The sequence below is a fragment of the Fusarium falciforme genome, chromosome 1, assembly GCF_026873545.1.
Source record: "Fusarium falciforme chromosome 1, complete sequence".
NCBI classification, from domain to species: Eukaryota; Fungi; Ascomycota; class Sordariomycetes; order Hypocreales; family Nectriaceae; genus Fusarium; species Fusarium falciforme.
The window spans coordinates 1,158,678-1,177,888 of NC_070544.1; the positions used below are offsets into that span (position 1 = coordinate 1,158,678).

A 19,211-nucleotide genomic window follows, 5' to 3' on the forward strand; every position below is an offset into this window, starting at 1 on the left:
ATATGGATGAGGAATGAACATGGGTGAGGAACAGGGAGGAATGGAGAATGGTCATATGGACTGGTTATACCCTTTGCTTCTTTACAGTCTTTCCGAACTATGAATATTTGTATCGGAAGTTGAACCGGCGTTGGATTGGCATCTTGTTAGATACACTCATTTGGATGGATGGAATGTGGACGTATATACCCAACTGACACAATGACACACGACATGAATCATATCACTTTGAAGTCTATTTTGAAGGCAGAGGCTCGAAACGCTCAGGAAGGGAGTTTCTTTTATATCGCTATGATTATACATGTATCCAATATCCGAACTGCTAACTATGTAGCTATCACACGGGGTATATCCATCCTGACCTTGCCATCCTTCATGATCTCCAAACCCTCATAAAATAACAAACTCCTCCTGCGGTGTATCGCCCTCCAAAGCCTCTCCGTTCATCAACCCATGTACATAACACTCACCCACAAGCATCCACGTTTCCCCATCCGCCCTCCTCCTTAGCAAAAACGGCGCTTTTCCCCCATATAGCACAACCAACACGTCCCCGTTTTGCATGATATCCGGCCCCAGGACAAATAATCCCCCCGCGGTTACTGCAAACTTGCGATACCGCGTTACCAGCGTCGCCTGGTGGCTCCATTTGAATCCATCCCCAGAGAGCGCCAGCCGCTGGATCTCCTGGTCCACGCCGTCCGTGTTCCCCAGCGCGCGAACTAGGTACGCCGCCCCATTGGCGAACCACTCCTCCTTGGGGATATCCTCGTAGGGACGGGAGCGGTCCGCGCCGACGCAGGCGTTTGTCAGCGTTTGTATAAGGGCGAAGAAGGCCGGTTCACCGTTAAAATACTTCTTTTGCAGACTAAAGCGCTTGCTTCCACGACCGCAGATGCTGCCCCAAAGTGCTTCAATAGGTAGTTGAGGTACTGGCTCACGACGGAACTGGAAGGCGTTGGCCCAGAAAGTCCATGTCGGTCGGCGAATCCGATCTACACGTATGCCACGGATATGTAAGGCTTTCCTCTCATCATCGATATGCAATCTCGGCGTTAGGTCCCTTGAAGCTCTGTGAGGTGTGCCGGGGGTTCCGATGAGGTGAAGCGGAACGATGCGCCAGTCCGGAACCCACGTTGGCAGATCGCCCCTTGTCATGGGCCTCCTCCTATACGTGGACGGCACATCATGGCAGGCTGACAATAAGAGAAGTGATTCGCAACCCGAGAGTTCTCTGGTGGCAACGTCGTAGTAGACGTCTTCAATCGACTTGCTATAATCTGGTTCCAGTTCCGAGAGGGCCTTGCTGCCAGTGTGAAGAGAGAAGTGGCCCAGAAAGGCATACACATGGTCCCGAGGATCTTTGGCGAGGAGATGTCTCGCACGATGTAGCTCATATACAAAATAGGCACGGTCTTGGTTGATGTCGTTGTCTTCATCCGGCTCAACAAATCTTTGGTACAGATACCGAATGTTGGGGGTGAGAATGTAAAACCTCGACCTCAGATGATGGTAGCTCTCGCCCAAGACGCCCGTGACAAGAGACAAGATCTCCCAATCAATCTCGACGTCTCCCCAGTAGAGCGTGGCCGGTGCTGTAGTGCCAATCTCCTGGACGATCCATATCCGGTTGAACTGGACTCATCAGTGGCGTCCCCATTTCTCAAGCATCTGATACTCACCCATTGTAGCCTCGTCATCTGAGCCAACGGCACCCAGGGACTCTTGTCCTGCTTCAGCAGCTCCTCCGAGTGCGCAAGACGAAACTCGTCATGCATCTCATCATTCGTAAAGACTCCGTGCAGATAGTGAACCATGGTGACGGCCGCCTGGGCAGCACGGTTGTCGTCCGGTCCCAGCCACACCAAGACATGCCGGGCTCCCTTGTATATGGCATTCATGAGACTAACCTGCTGACTCCGCTCCGCAATGTCGTCCTGGTTGATGCAAATCTGGTCTGCCCAGAGACGACGACGGGACGAGGCATGTCTCATGCGGCGCAGCGCGCCCTCAATGCTCCGCGTCAAAGGTAGCACCCTCCCATCAATGAGGATCTCTGAGCACCGGCCCTCAGTACCCCAAACATAGGAGATGGCCTCATACTCCGGACTAAAATCCAGATTCTCAAACTTGAGAGACCCGACTAGCGGCTCATCGCCCACGCCGGGCTCGAGCGTCAAGATACGGATCGAGTAGCTATCCCGAAAGTGCTCGTACCGGTACGGCTCCGCAGTCGGCGCATCCCCCGGCACGAGGACATGATCCATGGATAACGGTGACACCGAGACGGAAGAGTAGCGAGCCTTGTGAGATGCTTGGCAGAGCCGAGACGGCTGTTTCTGATGGTGCAAAGGCCGGTCGTGGCGACTATGAAAGGGCCGATTCACTCCTCGGGCCCATTGACGCCGTCCTTGTCGATCGCTCGAGTCAGTGTGAGCTGCTCTGGTTATGCACGTCTTGACACGAACTCTTCTCAGAGTTGCGATTCGACATAGCGAGAGTGCTCTATCCCTCAAGACCATGACAGTAGCACAGTCAGCCTGCTCGTATGTGGAACGACAGAAAAGGTAGGTTGCGACACCAACAGAATTGCCGCTGCAATACATCCCTCCATTCTCCGCAGGCGGGACTTTGCCCCTTGTCAGCACTACCAATATTAGCCCCCCTGGACGATATACGGTAGTGCACACGGCAATGGATCTCTTCACGTTCAGGAAAACAAAGATAGACTTCAAGTCTTGATTCTGATATCGAGCGGCGGTAGGCCTATCTATCTAACTGTACACAACTAAATCCTCGGGTCATCACTCATCATCCCGCCAGTATCAATCAAATTATGTAGGGGGCACCGCCTATGGGTGATCCGTCCATCTGCCAAAACGCCGTGGTGTCCGTTCCCAATCCGCTATGGTTTCCGTACGTGACAAAGGAAAATGAAATCGCTAGTTTTGTATGTCCTGTTCTGTTCCTGCCCTTCCAGTCCTATTCCAACTACATTTACATGTCAAGGGTGAGAAGCTCTAACCTTGACACAACGGCCTCGGTGCTCGCGCAGATGCGTTCCACTCGAAGCATGGCCAGAGCAGCTGTGGTCTCCTCCTCGCTGGCATCAACAAGCTCCAGTCGCGAGAGAACCTTCTCCGATTCGATGCCACCAAAGATGTCGACGTTGGACAGACCCTCGGTGTCGAGCTCCTTGGGCTGCTCAGTGGTAGTGGCAGGCTCGTTGTGGAACAGGGCGAAATCGGGATCAGACTCAAACTCAGCGTCGACGGGGACAGCCTCGACAGGCTCAGACACCTGAGGCTTCTCGACAGGTCGCTCGATGATGGGCATGTCGACCTTCTCATCCTCGGAATCAAAGGCAGGCTCAACAAAGTTGGACGTTTTTCCGGACAGGACAGCGGCATCGAGAGTGGGCACCTCAGGGGTGTCGACGACAAAGACCTGGGGCTGGAAGTTGTAGGTGTTGTCTAGGGTGAGCATGGAGAAGTCCATGTTCTGCTCAGGGATCATGGCCATGCCAATCTGCTGCTGCTGGGACTGCTGGGCGTTGTAAGGGTTGATGTCCTTGGGCATCTGACGCTGCTCCTGCTGGGGCTCGACCTTGAGCTGAGGGGTAGGGGCAGTAGAGGCGGCAGGGTTGTTGCTGAGCGTGTCCAGGAAGTTGGAGAAGGAAGACGAGGACAGAAGCATGCGGGTCAGGTCGGTGAGACGCTTGTTCTCCTCAACAAGGGCCCGGTTCTGGGATCGGAGATCACCATTCTCGTTGACCTTGTTGGCGATTTCACTCTCGAGCTGAGAGATGTATTCTAGTGACAGTTAGTACATGTACCAAGGTGATTGGAGAATATTGACTTACCCTTTCTACGGGAACGGAAAGCACGAGCGGAAACCTTGTTGCGAAGCTGACGGCGCTCCTTGCTGCTGAGCTTCTTGCCCTCCTCACTGGCCAGGAGTCGCTCATCCTCATCCATCTCATCCTCGTCCTTCTTGGCGCGGGGGAGGTTGGTGAGGGGGCTCTGACCCTGAGCGTCAGGCATAGAGGGCTTGGCCCGCATCGAGTTGAGGAGCTGAGTGATCTTCTGCTCAACAATGGGGTCGGTGGGCTGAGGAGCCTTGCCGCGGGACTTGGCCTGGGGGCTCTGTCGCTGAGCCTGTTGCTGCTGCTGGATCAGACGCTGCTGATGACGCTGCTCAGCTTGAGCCTTGGCGAGGGCAGCCTGAGAGTGGGCGCCGGGCCAGAGACGGCCGACATTGTTGGTCTGGGTGGGCAGAACAGGCGGCGATGGCAGGCTGGCATCCTGCTCGATGTTGCTGGGATTGATGGTGAAGAATTGCTGCGAATCGGCAGGGGACTCAAAGTCCATATCGATATCCGAAGCGCCCAGAGTTCCTTGAGAAGGAGACGTGTTGAAGTCAAACATGTCGTTCTCGGGGCTGAAGGTGGAAAGATAGTCGAGGCTGGCAAAGTCCTGGTAACCAGTGTTGTTGGTCTGGTTCACCGCCATGGTGTTTGCGAGCGCACCGGGCACAAAGCCAGTCTGTTGTCGGTACAGATCATAGTTGTGACTGGGACCACTCAAGGTCTGTGTGGTTGTGGTAGCTGCGGGCACTGACACGGCCGCGGTGACGGGGCTTGTGAAGGTAGGCTTCGAGGTCGCTGAGGGTGAGACTGAGGCCGAAGGAGACTGGTAATTCGAGACGTTCTCGTACTCTGTGAGATCGAGGAGGGCGTCGATATCGACGTTGTTCTGGGCCGAAGCCGACATGATGACGTTTTGTGAAGTCGGGTGTTATCAGAGCGGCGGGTACCGGACTAGAGCGGAAGACGCAGGAAGCGAAAGCGACGGTAAGAGAGAGAGTGAAGTCGCCGCCTGTTTATGTAAGAAGTGAGTGATGACAGGCCAGGTATGACTCGACGATGTCCAATATGTTCGATGAGTTGATTGATGAGGATGATTTGGTGACAAGTTTGTTGCAAAAGTTGAGAAGGGGAAAGATGGAAGATGGAACCAGGCAGAAATCGGGAACTGGGGGAAGGGTGTTCTATCAATGGGATGGGTGCCTTGGTGGCGGTACGTACCACCGGGACATCAACTCACCCCCGGCACGCCAGGAGAGCCACGAGGAGCCACTGTAAACCCACTAAGGGAATCCACTGTAAACAAACTCAAAGCCCCTAATTCCAAGGATGTAATGCTCTAAATCCCCTGAAGGTTTGCAGGAGAGCCGCCGTCCGTCTCTGCGCTTCCACCCCTGCCGGGGCTGCCAGGGCCGTTGTCCGGGCTGACAAGGATCAGCAGCCGGGGAGCCGACTAGTGGAGCGAGAGGACGCGTCAGCTCTTTTCCTGGGTGGTGCAAGCCAAGGGCGAGAATGTGGGCGAGGATGTGAGCGACTGGGTGAGCGGCGCGGGCGACGTCTGAGGCAGCGCCGCATCGGACCAACCAAAACCAGCCAAGAGGCCGACTCCTTCGGCGGCCGAGCCTCCCAGCGCCTCTCTCACCAAGTGCCAGAGTCGCTCTGGCCCCCCACCTCTCCCTGGATCTTGACCACCAGAGCCCGTTCCAGGTCTCATCGTGTCCCGAGGGATGCGAGAGGGGACCCCCCGGAGAGACTGCGGCCTGAGGATGACGACGCTCGACTGCCCTTTTGGGCCAGATTCGACGCCAGAAAGGCAGTGATGGCAGCATGGCGCTCGCTTTCTCGCTGCCAGCCAGACATCAAGGGCCGCTCCGCTGGGCTTTTTCATTGTGGGCGCTGCCAGCTGAAGACCACCGCCAACCTCTTGCATCTAGGAGCTGACGAATATTCGTCGTGGCCTGAGCTCAAAGAGGTCAAGCCTCAGGTTGATTATTCCGCTGCCTGCGTTTGAGATTGCGACCTCATGCCTCGAAGCGATGCCACAACGTCTTGATAGCATCATTCCCGCTTGTTTGGTGCAGACGGAAACACGCACGGTAATTCCTGCGTCCAATCGCTGTCATAGACACAATGTGATGGGAAATGCATCACGTCCTCGTCAGCCAGCGGTTGCTCAGACGGCAACGCGGCATCTGCTATCTCTTGGTCACTGGAATGCTGGTCGGCGTCTGCTGTAACGACACTGCACTGCTGAGAGTAAACAAACGGCGATGCAGGACGCCGACCCTCCGGTCCTCATTGGCTTGACAGATCGGTACTGATACGCAATCATCTTCCCCAATCCAGCCAGGCCATGGCAGGCGAGCGGGTAGCGATACTTGTCATCCGTGCATCCCGAGCGTGGCTGTACAGAGTCCGCGCATTTTCCTGCTTGAGGAAAAGGCAATGGAATTATCAGGCGCCAGCAAAAGGCCCTGCTCACCTCGAACGCTTAGCCTAAACGGACTCCATGCCGCACACCATTGACCTCGCTCTCGCTTTCCTCGCTCTCGCCGTGCGAAAGAGAAGCTTGGAAGCTTTTTGGCGTCAATACCGTAGTATCATGTTACGTAGCATGTCTCCTGGTCGTTCTGAAACCCACATCGGCAACCTGCCCATCTCGCCTTGTCCGTCTTCCCTTCAGATTGACAAGCTCCAAATGATCAAGGGATCAACATCATTTCTTTTGGCTTTGCTCATCTTAATTCCAAATGAAATAGACATGGTCTCGCCTCTCTTTCTCCATTGCGGGGACGACCTCTGGCCGTCACGATATTATCGATTGCACTGCCACCGCCCTCATTACCTATCACCACCGTCCACCGACTCTCACCAGCACGTGCACTGTCCATCCCACTGCTTCTCCTTTCAATGCTCGCTCACTAATCCGTCACTGCCCTTGCTAATGCACTGTGCCCTGCTGCTGATCTGTGTGATCAGACACAGTGGCACAAACGTCGCCTCGGGGCTGTGCAGCGCAGTGGTTCAACTCTTGGCTCACCAACAAGCTCGCTCTCGTTCGGTGACAAAGAGCGAATCGCGACATGAAGGAGCGCCACTCTCAGCATCGCTCACAGCATCAAAGCACCACCGGCATTAATGAAACGCCGTCGGGCCCGCTTTTGCGTGTAAACACCGATCACTTCCCATCCCATCGGCGTCTCAAATGCCGTCGCCGGGGCTCCTTTTTGCCACTCGCAAAACACACTTCAGACGGTGGCATAACATGTGTTATGATGTGCACATCTCCCCGTATTGCGCCCCCTTGCCGACAAAAATAGAAAACGGACTGGAGCACAGTCCGCCCTTTCAACTGCCGCCCTGAATATCTTCCCCACCGCCCCTGACGATGAAGTGTCACTGATCCGAGGCGATTGACGACGGTCTGGAGCGACTCCCGTCTCTCCCACATGCCGGTTTGCATTGATCCAGACCTGTCCTGTTTCACGAAACAAAGTCTGCAGTCTTCCACCAACGGCAGCCTCTCTGCTTCAACCCATCTTTCGATCTTCAAACAAGTCAGCATCGGGACCCCCTTCCGTTGTGGGAGTTTCAGACATTGATCGATCGATTGGCCGTGAGCACCGTGAAATCTGAAACCCATATCCGGCTCAAAGTTTTGATGGTAGACAATGCGCTCCGAGTACTAAAGCTGACTCTAGCCTACTTTGTTCGCCCACATGCCGAAGTTTGATATGCCGAAATTCACTGTGGAATCCCATAAGCCTGCGCCTGGCGATCTCGAGGCTTTGTTCAGTTTTAAACTCTGCCTCTGACGAGCCGTCAAACTCAGATGAAGGCTTTGAATTGTTTCTGCAAGGATTGTATTTCAAATGGATTCATGCGGATCGAGTGATTGGTTCTGACACCCCAAAAGCTGTTCCCTGAACACCTGGAGAAGTCGCCAGCCACGCTGATATTGCGAATCATTTAAACAACGACCAACCTTTCGAAAGGGGCTCTGCTGTTGCAAGGGGACCCTGGCGTAAAAGAAGCATTGCGGCCAGGCTGGATGTTCTAGAAATATCACCTCTCGTTCCCAGCCGAGGCAGACCAGGGGCAGTGCGAGTACTTGGAGGTTGGAGATTCAACAGTCACATGACTTATGCCACGTGCTGGTTCATGTGATCAGAGCTCTGCTTTGACCCCAAGGCACGTGATTGGCCCTGCTACAGCCTGATTTGGTTCAGCCTGATGTGAGGCCATCCATCCAAGGGACCCATCCGCCTGCATCTCGTCTGCAGAACCTCATCGGAGCCTTACGCCCTCGAGCTGTGCGCGCCCAACTGCACACGCGCCCGACTTTGCCCTCCATCTCGCCCGGTCTCAGTGTCTCCAGGTCGCGCTTTTGGTTTGTGCTTGCCCTGTCGCGATCTAGAGTGTTTGTGCCTCGTTTTGCGACTTGTGAGAAGAAATCGAAACAGCCTCGGCCGTTTCACTTAGTTCGTCTGCAATCTTGGTTTTCTTTTTTGTTTCCGGTTTCCATACAAGGGCATCATCGACCTTGCTCGAGGAGTTTCCCAGAGGAACACGCCTTGCAAACACACACGTTACTGCTCGGCCTCGGAAGAACCTTCTGAGTTGCTACTTCACGTTCTTTTGACAGCCGTCCCGTGTCCTGCTTTGCACCTCATCTGAACTTTTGGTGCCTGACCACCATGTGGATGGTAAGCTAACCATAGCTGTGCAAAATGGGGAGAGAAAAGCGCGGCCTACCCGCCGCCGTGGCAGGAGGCCCGAAGGAGAGGCATCGCCGAGCCCAGAGATCTCAGTATGATCCTACGGCGCCTGTACCACAAGGCTTTGTTGCCAAGCCAGCCATACCAAAGACAAAGCATCACTCGTACTTCGAGTTTGTGGAGAACAAAGATAAGAAGAAGAAGAAGCTCGAGTTTCAGGTACAATGCGACTATCGCGCCGAGGTTATCTATCACAGCACTCACCACCTCTAGATCACCACCAAAAACACTCCCCCCCCTGGTTTCGAATTTGTCCCTGCCGGCAATCCCGAACTAACAACAGCATGCAAAGAGCTGTCCCGCGATAAAGATGCCATGATCTTTATAGTTTCGGTATGCGATATGCGATTGCGATATTCCGCCGCCTCCCCCGACCGCTTTCACTAACCTAGTCGTACTCAAGAACGCAAAAGACAATACCACCAACACACTATCACATCAGGTCCATCGGATCGGTCATCATATCAGAGAAACGATTGTCGAGGAAGCCCGAGCTAGCTTAGGACACATCCTGGACCGCACGCTACCACCAACTGGTGGCTCGCCCGAGCCTATCCCAGAATCCCAGGAAGAGTATGATGCGCAGGTAGATGCCGCTTTGCGAGATCTATTCCCAAGGATCCCCAATACCGACCGCCAGATGATTATCGAACATGCTTTCAGACGGGTTTGTACTCCCTCCCTAACAAGTCTAGGTACGAATGTTTATGATGGTAGGGCACATCGTCCAAGACCGAAAAAGTAGGACTCTCAGCAGACATCACCCTTGCCCGACGGGTTCAACTTGCAGTGCTCGCCCATATCCGCCATACCCATACCAGGTATGACACTTTACTCAGAGAGACTACATGGCAGAACGCTCGCAAGGTCGTTGAGGCCTTGTGTTTGGATACACTCGTCAAGTGGCGAGGAGATGAGGAGAGTGGCCGGGACCAGCTGGATGAGATCTTGCGGGAAGTCGTCGTCATATCCGACTCGGAGGAGGAGTCCGGCGAGGAGACTGATGATTCGGTCGAAGAGGTCATGCCTCAGCCTCGATCTACTCTGACAAACAGACTCACAAGCAACATCTCTGGCCAAGATGGCCCTGGTCGTCGCCAATCTCCCAGACTCAACCCGGGCGCCAAAGGCCCCGGCCCCCTTACTCCAGCCAAACAGAAGGCCAAGGTTAAGAAAGCCAAGCGAAAGACTTCGGCAGAGAGAAAAGGCCAACGCGGTTTCAAGAGATATCAAGCCTGGCAAGAAGCCCTTGAACGCTCCCGCGGAGAACCGGCCCCAGCTCCCCAATCCCCCGTGGCACGAAGCCTCCCATATACACATGTTCCGCCACCCACAGGAGCTCTTGCGCTCAGAGATGATGAGTTCCCGCCCGCTTCCCAGCTTAGGATTGTTCCGGAAAGGGCCGGGCCTGCGCCAAACGAGAATGGCTATGTCGGGAAACCGCACCATCCTCCGAGTAACCAGTTCATGAACCCTGGACGTGAGTCCTTTTCTCCGGTTGCACGCAAGGTAAAGTCTCCCTTCAATGAGTCATCACCTGTCACACGTCGACCGGTGTCGAGGATTACCAGCCGCTTGCAAGATATGCTGGTGCCATCCATTGAGCCAGCATCTCCCGAAGCCATGAAGCCTTCTTTTATACGTACAGTGCCGCCCAGACCCCAGGCATTCAGGGATGAGCTCCCTTTTGGTTCCAGGATACAACATCCATCCACAGTTTCCTCTCCATTGCGTGGCCTCAATGTGAGAGATGACCCAACTCACATATCCCGCCCTGATCGCTTCGCCCCTGAGGACAGACCCTACGATGGGCGTCTCAATGGTCCTGGACAAGCCGTGCTACATCGCGAACAGGACTATGCCCCTCGCAATGGAAGCCGTATTGTTACTGCCCCCTTGTATCGCTCTGACGCGAGGCCAGCACTACACACCCCTCCGGCCATTGCTGTAAGTCGACGGCCTTATGAGGAGGCCCCAAGACCAGGAGATCGCGATTCCCCGATCGTTATGGAAGATCGTGGCGGGTTCTACCAACGGGTCCCAGTCCGTGGAGATGGAACCCGCCTAGCGGCCCATGATCCAGGATTTGTCGAGTATAGACGGCCTACTCGTGAGACTCGGAGGGTTGAGGAGCCTCGACCTGTTTCCTGGCACGAGGGGCCACGAGTCTTGCATGATAGTCGACACGGCGCGGGGATTGAGGTCATTCCCATCACTCGCGCTCCTCCGTTGGAGGCCCGACCACGCCCTATTTTGGTAGAGTCTCGTTCTGCGCCGTATCTGCCAGCAGCCTCAGGACCCCCCTCTGGTTCTTGGAGATATGTTGAGCGAGAACCCCAACTTGTTCATCATGACGCACCCAGCTTGGAGGCTCGTCTTATAACGAGTGATTACCCAGGACTGAGGCGCGAACCGTATCGAGAGATGTAAGTACGACTACTTCTAAACGTGAGATGGATACTCACAACAGGTAGTCGGATTGAAGAACGACCCCCGGAGGCTTTCCAGCAACGAGAGCCGATACCGCGACATTACGGGAATCAACCACCACTTGCACCCAATAATGGACGGACGCACCCTCTACACCCACGGCAACCCGAGAACGTCATTGTTCTCGAGTGATGATGAGACGACACACGACTTGACGACATGATGTAATATGAGCTATTTGCTCACCTGTCTCATTGGAATCACTGTACAAAGAGCTTGGGCGCGATGACGACGCATACGGAGGAGTTGGTTGGCATCACTGGCATCGATATCACTTACTGTATCTGAAAGAGCATGGCGAGGCTGGGGCGGTCACAGTGACTAGCCCCCTGATTAGATTTGTACTGGAATTCGACGGCAGCATGGAATGATACCCAGAGAGCAAGCGATGCTATGCTCTGACTTGAAGAATTATGTAGAAGTCTTGTTTCAATCATAATGCATAAGCTTGGATCCGAATATATGTAACTTGAACTTTTATTTACCCTGAAATAACTTGCCTGTGCGTGATCTAAACTAGAAAATGAATGCCCGAACATGACGACATGGAATAGGGGGTATAACTATGGCATCTAGTTGCGTCCTCTCCTCGGCTTGCCCACGCCACCCATCGACGGGCCATGCCTCTTCTCAACGCCCAGCCCCTTTCGTCCAGCTGAGATGCCTCCCTTTCCGCTCCTCGCGCCGCCACCTCCACGCCCTCCTCGTCCTCCCCTACCACGGAAGTTACCCCTTCCGCCCCTATCCCGTCCAGGGCTAAGCTTGCTCTTGACAGCAGCAGCGTCGCCCCGGTCCATCTCCAGATCCTCATCGTCGTCGTCGTCCTTGGTACGTCGGTTGGAGAACTTGAGCTTGCCTCCACGGCCACGCTTGGCCACGTCCTTGCCCTTGAGGGCGGCGACGTAGGCTCCCACGCCCGAGGCCTCAGGGTTGGGCTCGTCAACCTCCATCTCGTCGTCGCTGTCCTTGCCGAGGATGAGCTTGCCGTCGAGGTCGTACTTGGCCTTTGTGCGCTGGGGCTTGCGAAGCTTGACGGGCTTGGTGGACGAGATGTTGGCGAGGGCCTTCTTGTCCAGGAGATCCAGGGGCTCGTCGTCGTCCTCGATGATGTAGGTCTTCCCGCCCTTCTGAGCCTTCTTCTTTGGCCGAGGGGCAGCCTCGTCATCAGAGTCGTCTGAGGCGTCCGAGTCGCTGCTGTAGAGGGCCTGGTCGTACTCGTTCTCAAACTGGCGCTTAGGCTGACCGTCATCGTCATCGCTATCATCACCGTCGTGGGCGGCCTTGGCAGCATCCTTCTTCTTCTTGGTGCGCTCCTTAGTCTTGCGGATGTTGACGATGAGCTTCTTGTCAGCATCGGGGCAGTTGTTGTGGATGTTGTCATAACCAAAGCGGCGGACCATGCGCTCCAGGATGTGCTTGACCTTGGCCTTGAAGTGGCCCTTGTGCTCGTGGCTCCAGACGATGAGGTTGGGCACGAGGGTCGAGAGCCGGGGGAGCATGAGCTCGACGGGGAGGCTGATGACGCAGACCTTGACGAAGCCCAGGCAGCTCTTGACGATCTCGCGGTTGTTGGACGTGAGGAAGAGATCCATGGTCTGGACCAGGTCGGAGAGAGTCTGCTCGCTCAGGTCGCTGCGGAACTCGTAGAGGAGTCTGCTGATGGCGGTGATAGAGGCAGAGATCATGTGAGGTGTGCTGCCGGCCAGACCAGCGCTGACCATGGTGAAGAACTCCTCGATGTTGGCGGTTCCAGCTGGGGCATCGTTGGGCATGTGGGGGACCTTGCTGTTGTCGATAGGGACGCCGTTGGCACCAGCCATACGGTGTCCCATCTGGACAAGCAGCTCATAAGCAGTCTCACGGGCACGCTCGTTGTTCTCCTTGCAGCAGATGACAACCTCACTGAGGACGGCGGGGATGAAGTGAAGAGAGGTGTCGGGGATAAAGGGGAGGAGGGCGGTAACGGCAGCGAGACGCTCTCGTCGAGCAGGAGCAGAGACCTTCTCGGTACTCGAGAAGATGAGGTTCTGGAGCTCGGCGCTGCGCTCTTGAAGGGCAGCCTTTCCGATCTCAGAGTCTGCCAGACGGGGGATGAGCTTGTATGCCTTCTTCTGGAGTTGAGGCTCATCCTCCTTGTTGATGATGACGGCTGCAATCTCAAAGAGAGCGGCGAAGCTGTCTCGAGGGAGGTAGACAGACATTGTGATGACAAGGTCCATCAGAGTCTGGGCTGTTGATGGCATGTGATCCTTGGACTTCTGCCCTTTCTCCTTCTCAACAGGCTTCTCTGCCTGCAGCTCTGCCGCCAGCATCTTGCTAACCCGGTCAAACGTCTCCATCAGCTCTCCGTTGGGTGTTATGCTCAGGAAAGTGTTGATGGTCTGAAGAATAGGACCTCGGCTCTGAGGAAGGGTTTGTGTGTAGACGTTGAACAGGACAGCGAGCATGTTGCCCGAGAACTGAGAGAGATACTCGAGGTTCTTCTTGGCGGTAGCACGGCTCACTCGGCTCTGAAGAACTAAGTCCTCCTCCTCATCTTGAATTTCAGCAATAGCCTGGCTCGACTCGATCAGAGTCTTGAGCGCACGGCAGACATCCAACCGCAGCTCAACTTGCTTGTAAAGGAGGTTGGCCAGAATCTCGGCAAAGCCCTGATCGAATGCTTCGGTCAGGTCCAGAGGCAGGTCGCAGTAGCCGGGGAGAGTAGACCAGATCTGCTGAACCACCGTCTCGTAGATCTTGACCTCCATTGTCTTCTCGGCCTGTCCGTGGTCCAGAACTTTTTGGAACATGAGCTCACTTAGCGGCACCATCTCGCTCTTGAAGTGGGCCAGGTTTGTGTTGCTGGTATAGTCTCGGAGGATGGGGAACATCCAAGCCCTGCCTGGCTGGCCCTTCGCAGGCTTTGCCAGGTTCAAGGGGAGAACAGAGAGGACAGCCTCGGGGCCCATTGCCCGGATGGCCTTGCCAATAACCTCATCGGCATCCTTCTTATTACGGAAAGATCCATTCTCTCGGATCTCACCAATTGTCTTGGTGACATTCATCATGATAGGGAACGACCTCCATCTCAACGAGTCGAACATGGCACCCAGGACGTTAAATGTCTGCAGCCAAGCAGCCTGAAACTGGACGGTAAGAAGAGACTCTGCCGTCTTTGCAACCTTCTCCAGAATCTTCTCGTCGTAAATCGAGGGCTCGAGGATGGCCTGTCGAGGGACGCAATTGGCCATGAAAGAGACCAGACACTCGGAAGCCGAAATTCGAATATTCTCAGACGGTGACTCGAGGAACTGCGCGACCATGTCAAACATCTGGGGGAGGTTCTGGAAAGTCTCATCAGGCTCGACCTGCGCCGATACGTCGTATCCTCGGGACAGAATCGCGAGCCACGGAGGAACAAGCTGGGTGTCGTTGGCAGCCGGACGAAGCTCAGAGATGATCTCCATAAGTCGCGGCAGCTTGGCAGACGAAACCTCATCCGTCATGCCTTCAAAGATCATCTCGAAAATCTCGAAAGCGGCCATAGTCATGTACTCGTTTCCGCTCTTCGCGATACCCAGCAGCAGCTCACACAGCGACTCGATCTTCTTGGTGGGCCAGCCACCACTGGCGGCAGCAACTGTCTTTACCAATTGCAGGGCGTGGATCATGGCGGGATCGTGGGCGTCCGACTTCTTCTTGCGTGCTTGCGCGACCTTGGTCGCAAGGTCCTCAAGGTTCTTCAGAGCAGTCTGGGCGCACATGTCGGCGGCAGGGTGATCCAGGGAAGGGCTCGGGGGCGGGTTTCGAAGGACCTTCTTCAAGGCATCCTGCGACCTTCTTCGGACCTTGGGTCGGTGGTCAAGAGACATGTTCAAAAGTCCTGCAACAGCCCTTCGGGGACCAATCTGAGAAACAGAGAGCTCCCAAGACGCAGCATCCTGCGCCAACAGCAACGATTCGAGACATCCTATGGAGGATCGCAACAGCAGAGGCTCCGCATCCTGCAGCAGAAGCACCGGGGCGAGAAGGGTCAGGATCTGGGTGAACTTGGCTCGGAGTAGAGGCTGCGGGGCATAAGGCGTAACAACGTCGAGGAGGTAGACGGCAGGCGTCGCCAGTTCCGGGTTGACTGTGTCATTGGCGTTGGCCTGCTGGAGAAGAGCCAACAGAGCCGCAAAGTATCCGGTGGGCGTGGGCGCTTCGTTCTGCTCCTTGAGAGTCGACTCGACGGCCTGAAGTACAACGACAGTCTAGTACAATGTCAGTACGCGACTTTCGACATTGGACAGCTCCAGCAAGGCCAGGGCGGCAGATACATACCCTCTGCTGACTCTGCAAGCCAGGAGACTTGATCTTGTCCAGCTTTTCAGCCAGAGAAGGGGTCGCCATGTTTGTCGAGCAATTCAATCCGCAACCACCAAAGACTGGGATTGTAGGTTCGGTGAAAGCAGAACCCCAGGCCCAAGCCCGCAAAATCCCAAATTTTTTGAAAATTGCTTATCGCACCCCGCCGACTTGTCCGATAAGAAGGCGTGGCTGGTGCTCTGTGATGAGCCACATTTTCAGCCCCCGTTATGACGATGTGGCTTCCCTCCAGCTTACCGCTCTATCCGATCCACTACGTACCTTGTCTCGAACTGCCCCTCCAGCCTCACACGGAGCTCAAGGGGCTGGCAGCTTGCGCCTCTCGACCTGTCAAGCGCAAACCCATCTGCAGCTTCATTTCTCCCCCGGCGCCAGAGAGACACCATGGCTTTCCTCATTCTCGTTATAGGGGATCTTCACATCCCCGATAGGGCGCTTGACATTCCCGCCAAGGTAATCGCCGACCGTAACATGCTTCGAGGGCCGCGCGCTCGCTAACACCATCCGCAGTTCAAGAAGCTCCTCGCCCCCGGCAAGATCGGCCAGACGCTCTGCCTCGGAAACCTGACCGACAAGCACACGTACGAGTACTTGCGATCGATCTCTCCGGACCTCAAGATCGTCAAAGGCCGCTATGACGTCGAGGCCACCTCCCTCCCCCTGACCCAGGTCGTCACCCACGGTAGCCTCCGCATTGGGTTCCTCGAGGGCTTCACTCTCGTCTCCAACGAGCCCGACCTGCTCCTTGCCGAGGCGAACAAGTTGGACGTGGATGTTCTGTGCTGGGGCGGCACTCACCGCTTCGATGCTTTCGAGTACATGGACAAGTTCTTCGTGAACCCAGGAAGCGCAACTGGCGCATTCCCTGGAAGCTGGAGCAAGGACGGCGAGGAGCCGACACCAAGCTTTTGCTTGATGGATGTAAGTGCTCTGCGACTAATATCTTGAAGGTCATTGCATACTGACAATATCATTAGGTCCAGGGAATCTCCCTCACTCTCTACGTTTACCAATTACGAAAGGATGATAAGGGTAATGAGAATGTGGCGGTGGAGAAGGTGACATACACAAAGCCGGTTGAGCCATCAGGAGGATCATCATCATGAGATGGACACAGGAGCAGTAGGGGGCTACCACTCAAAGACATTCAGCGATGCATTAAAGACCAAAGAATCTATACCCATCACAGCTTCAAGGAGCACGTTACAAATACTACTCCAATAGAGACAAGGGACGCTCATATTCGACATGCATCGTGCAGCTCAGACGGACCGTCAACATAGTCTCTAATTGGGTGCATGTGAGGTATCCAACACGGAAACAACATTAAATACAATCATTCAGAAAAATAAACAACGTTCCATCGCTTGGTGTAGAGGTATCTTGGGCATGTAACCAGTCTGAATCTTTTTCCCATCAAAAGGCATCAGCGCTGACAAGCAACAGACTCCCATAAACGCCCAATTCTCTAAAACTCCGGCTATTGCAATATGCATCATTACAGCATCATACTCCTTCGCCTCGATGAGGCTCGCTCTCTGATCGCGAGGCCTTCCTCGCTATGGACAGCCGCCGACACACGTCTCGTGGCTCGCCGACCGGCAGTCCTCTTCTTCGGCTCAACTGGTGCCTGCTTCTCAGGCTGAGGCGAGGAGGGCGTGAAGTCATACACGTCTACCTCGCTCAGGCTTGTCGAATCAGGGGTTGACTCCTCCTTGAGGTCTTTGGCTTCATTCGACTCAACGCGGTCCGCGGCAGGCCCTTGAACCATCATCGACGAACTTCTACCTCCTCGTACACCGACAGACTGTGGAAGCTCTCGCGGTGACCCTTTTCCGGCGAGTGGGCTGGCAGGGATGCTTCCAGGCTCGTTCTCGGCATTCGTGGAGCCCGCAGGAGGAAGCTTCTTCCAGGAGTCACTTGCATCGGTCTCGCGCTTCACCTTGACAGTGTCGGGGGCAGCCAGGTCGGCTACACTCGATCGTCGAGCATGTTTGCCCTCGCCTGCCACAGCATCGAGCAGCTCCTTGGTGGGTCGTCGCATCTTGTCTCGAAGGTTCGGTTCCGCGTAGCTGACTGCTGCCCTACTCCGTCTGCTGGGCCTTGCTGGTTCCCGGCTCGTGTTGATATCGATGGGTGGAGGAGTTCCTCCACGTCCTGCCTCCGTCGAAACGGCACTGTCCGGCGAGTTTGGAGACAGAAGGACTTGTTGGGTCAAGGGTGTTCCGAGGTCGCAAGATACGTCTGTCACTGTTGGTGCAGTGGGCTCAAGATCGGGTACGGTCTCGATGGTGATGGGAGGCAGGACTTTGGACCTCGACTTAGGTCGATCTTGAGTGGCCTTGGACTTGACAAGATCAGCCTTGGCTGCGGCAACTTCGTCCAAAGCCACTGGCTTTGATGTCTTCTTTGGCGAAGTCATATCGTCGTTGGTGCTCTTGGCTGCGAGAGGCTTCCTTGTACCTGTCGCGTTTGCCTTCTCGCGAGCTTCCTTTCTCATGCTAGTGAGCTCCTTCAGTGTCCTGCCTCCAGCCTTCTCACGGATCGATGGCTTTTCGGCAATGATTCGAGTGTTTTCGTTTTCGTTGTTGATTCTCTGCGGCTTAGCTGCCCCGATGTCGTCTCTGGCGGCGAATTTTCGCTTCGATCCGGTCTTGACAGGTTGAATGGATGAGGTATCAGCCATAGGAGGGTTTTGTTCCTTGGTCTCAAGTGGCTTCGTTTCGATGGCTTTCTTTTCTGGTACAGTTGTCTCCGTTTGCGGCTCCTGGGGCTCGACTACCACCTCCCTCTTCTTCTTCTCTGGCGACGGGGATCGTGGCATCATCTTGTTACTGTGTGGTGATTCAAGGGCTTCGGGTGGCGAAAGCTTTGTTTTGGGGCTTTCTTGAACCGGTGTAGAACGCGACCGGCTGGGTGAGTCGACCTTGACCGGGTCCTGGTCAATGAACTGTGACATGGGAGGAGGACCAAGCTCAGGAGAATCAACGCTATTAGGGGAGTTGGCATCGTCGGCGACTGATCGGAGGGCAAGTATTTGTTCGGGGCTGTGAGGTTGTTAGTCTGTTTCCCCTTCAAGGGTGGCTGGACGACTTACTTCATGGACTGGCGAGGATAGGCCTTGGTCTCTGAAATGTGTCCTAGTTCCTCAATCTCTCGGGCAATGTCTCGCAGCCGCCGTTGAGAAGGGCTAGGTCGGGCAGAGCTGAAGCTCAATCTCGGCTTCTGTTGTGATTTTCGAGGGCGAGGGGAATGTCGCTTCATGGGAGGCTCTAGACCAAGGCCAGCAAGAAGGGTGCCCCATTCTGTGAGCTGGGACTCCAGCTTGGCCTTGATCGCGAGTGCGTGGTCGGCAATTCTTCTGGCATCGTTGTCCTCGAGCTCCTTCTCAAGCTCCAGGATGCGACCCCGGAGCTCGAGGTTCTCGGACAGCATGCAGGCGCAATCATTCTCGAGTTCCCGGATTCGAAGCGCTCGTATGTTGTTTGACTTGGCAAGGTCACGGTTCTGGCGCAGCAGCTTCTTTCGAACTATATCGAGAGACATGGTGAGTTGGCGCCGAGGCAAGATGCGAGAACGAGAGGTCCTGAGATGCAACTTACGCGTTTCGAGGCTGTCCGTAGGCACGGGGGGTTCATTCAACCTAGCCATAGCTCATAATGCAGAGGCGGTGAGCAATCGACTTGGGTACTTTGGCTGTGGAGTTTGTCGAAGGGGAGCGGGTTTGT

The 19,211-nt window shown here is 55.1% G+C and overlaps 6 protein-coding genes across 6 annotated transcripts; 2 read left to right on the forward strand and 4 right to left on the reverse strand.

Moving 5' to 3' along the window:
- Window positions 1–390: 390 nt before the first annotated feature.
- Window positions 391–2,267, reverse strand: NCS54_00027800 (HET domain-containing protein; the record flags this gene model as incomplete). Its single annotated transcript, XM_053145932.1, has 2 exons — window positions 391–1,635; window positions 1,683–2,267. The coding sequence occupies 2 exons, from the start codon at window positions 2,265–2,267 to the stop codon at window positions 391–393; spliced, it is 1,830 nt and encodes a 609-aa protein (XP_053001907.1).
- Window positions 2,268–2,997: 730 nt separating this feature from the next.
- On the reverse strand, window positions 2,998–4,772 carry NCS54_00027900 (BZIP-type transcription factor MBZ1; the record flags this gene model as incomplete). The annotated part of the gene is made up of 2 exons (XM_053145933.1): window positions 2,998–3,812; window positions 3,863–4,772. The coding sequence occupies 2 exons, from the start codon at window positions 4,770–4,772 to the stop codon at window positions 2,998–3,000; spliced, it is 1,725 nt and encodes a 574-aa protein (XP_053001908.1).
- Window positions 4,773–8,595: 3,823 nt separating this feature from the next.
- On the forward strand, window positions 8,596–11,265 carry NCS54_00028000 (DUF2293 domain-containing protein; the record flags this gene model as incomplete). The annotated part of the gene is made up of 5 exons (XM_053145934.1): window positions 8,596–8,802; window positions 8,857–8,976; window positions 9,047–9,310; window positions 9,361–11,069; window positions 11,118–11,265. 5 exons carry the CDS (start codon window positions 8,596–8,598, stop codon window positions 11,263–11,265), a joined length of 2,448 nt encoding a protein of 815 aa, XP_053001909.1.
- A 440-nt stretch (window positions 11,266–11,705) lies between these two features.
- On the reverse strand, window positions 11,706–15,507 carry NCS54_00028100 (Hypothetical protein; the record flags this gene model as incomplete). Its single annotated transcript, XM_053145935.1, has 2 exons — window positions 11,706–15,368; window positions 15,439–15,507. 2 exons carry the CDS (start codon window positions 15,505–15,507, stop codon window positions 11,706–11,708), a joined length of 3,732 nt encoding a protein of 1,243 aa, XP_053001910.1.
- A 360-nt stretch (window positions 15,508–15,867) lies between these two features.
- NCS54_00028200 (Vacuolar protein sorting-associated protein 29) lies at window positions 15,868–16,589 on the forward strand (the record flags this gene model as incomplete). The annotated part of the gene is made up of 3 exons (XM_053145936.1): window positions 15,868–15,936; window positions 15,994–16,404; window positions 16,461–16,589. The coding sequence occupies 3 exons, from the start codon at window positions 15,868–15,870 to the stop codon at window positions 16,587–16,589; spliced, it is 609 nt and encodes a 202-aa protein (XP_053001911.1).
- A 392-nt stretch (window positions 16,590–16,981) lies between these two features.
- Window positions 16,982–19,134, reverse strand: NCS54_00028300 (Hypothetical protein; the record flags this gene model as incomplete). Its single annotated transcript, XM_053145937.1, has 2 exons — window positions 16,982–18,530; window positions 18,581–19,134. The coding sequence occupies 2 exons, from the start codon at window positions 19,132–19,134 to the stop codon at window positions 16,982–16,984; spliced, it is 2,103 nt and encodes a 700-aa protein (XP_053001912.1).
- Window positions 19,135–19,211: the final 77 nt, after the last annotated feature.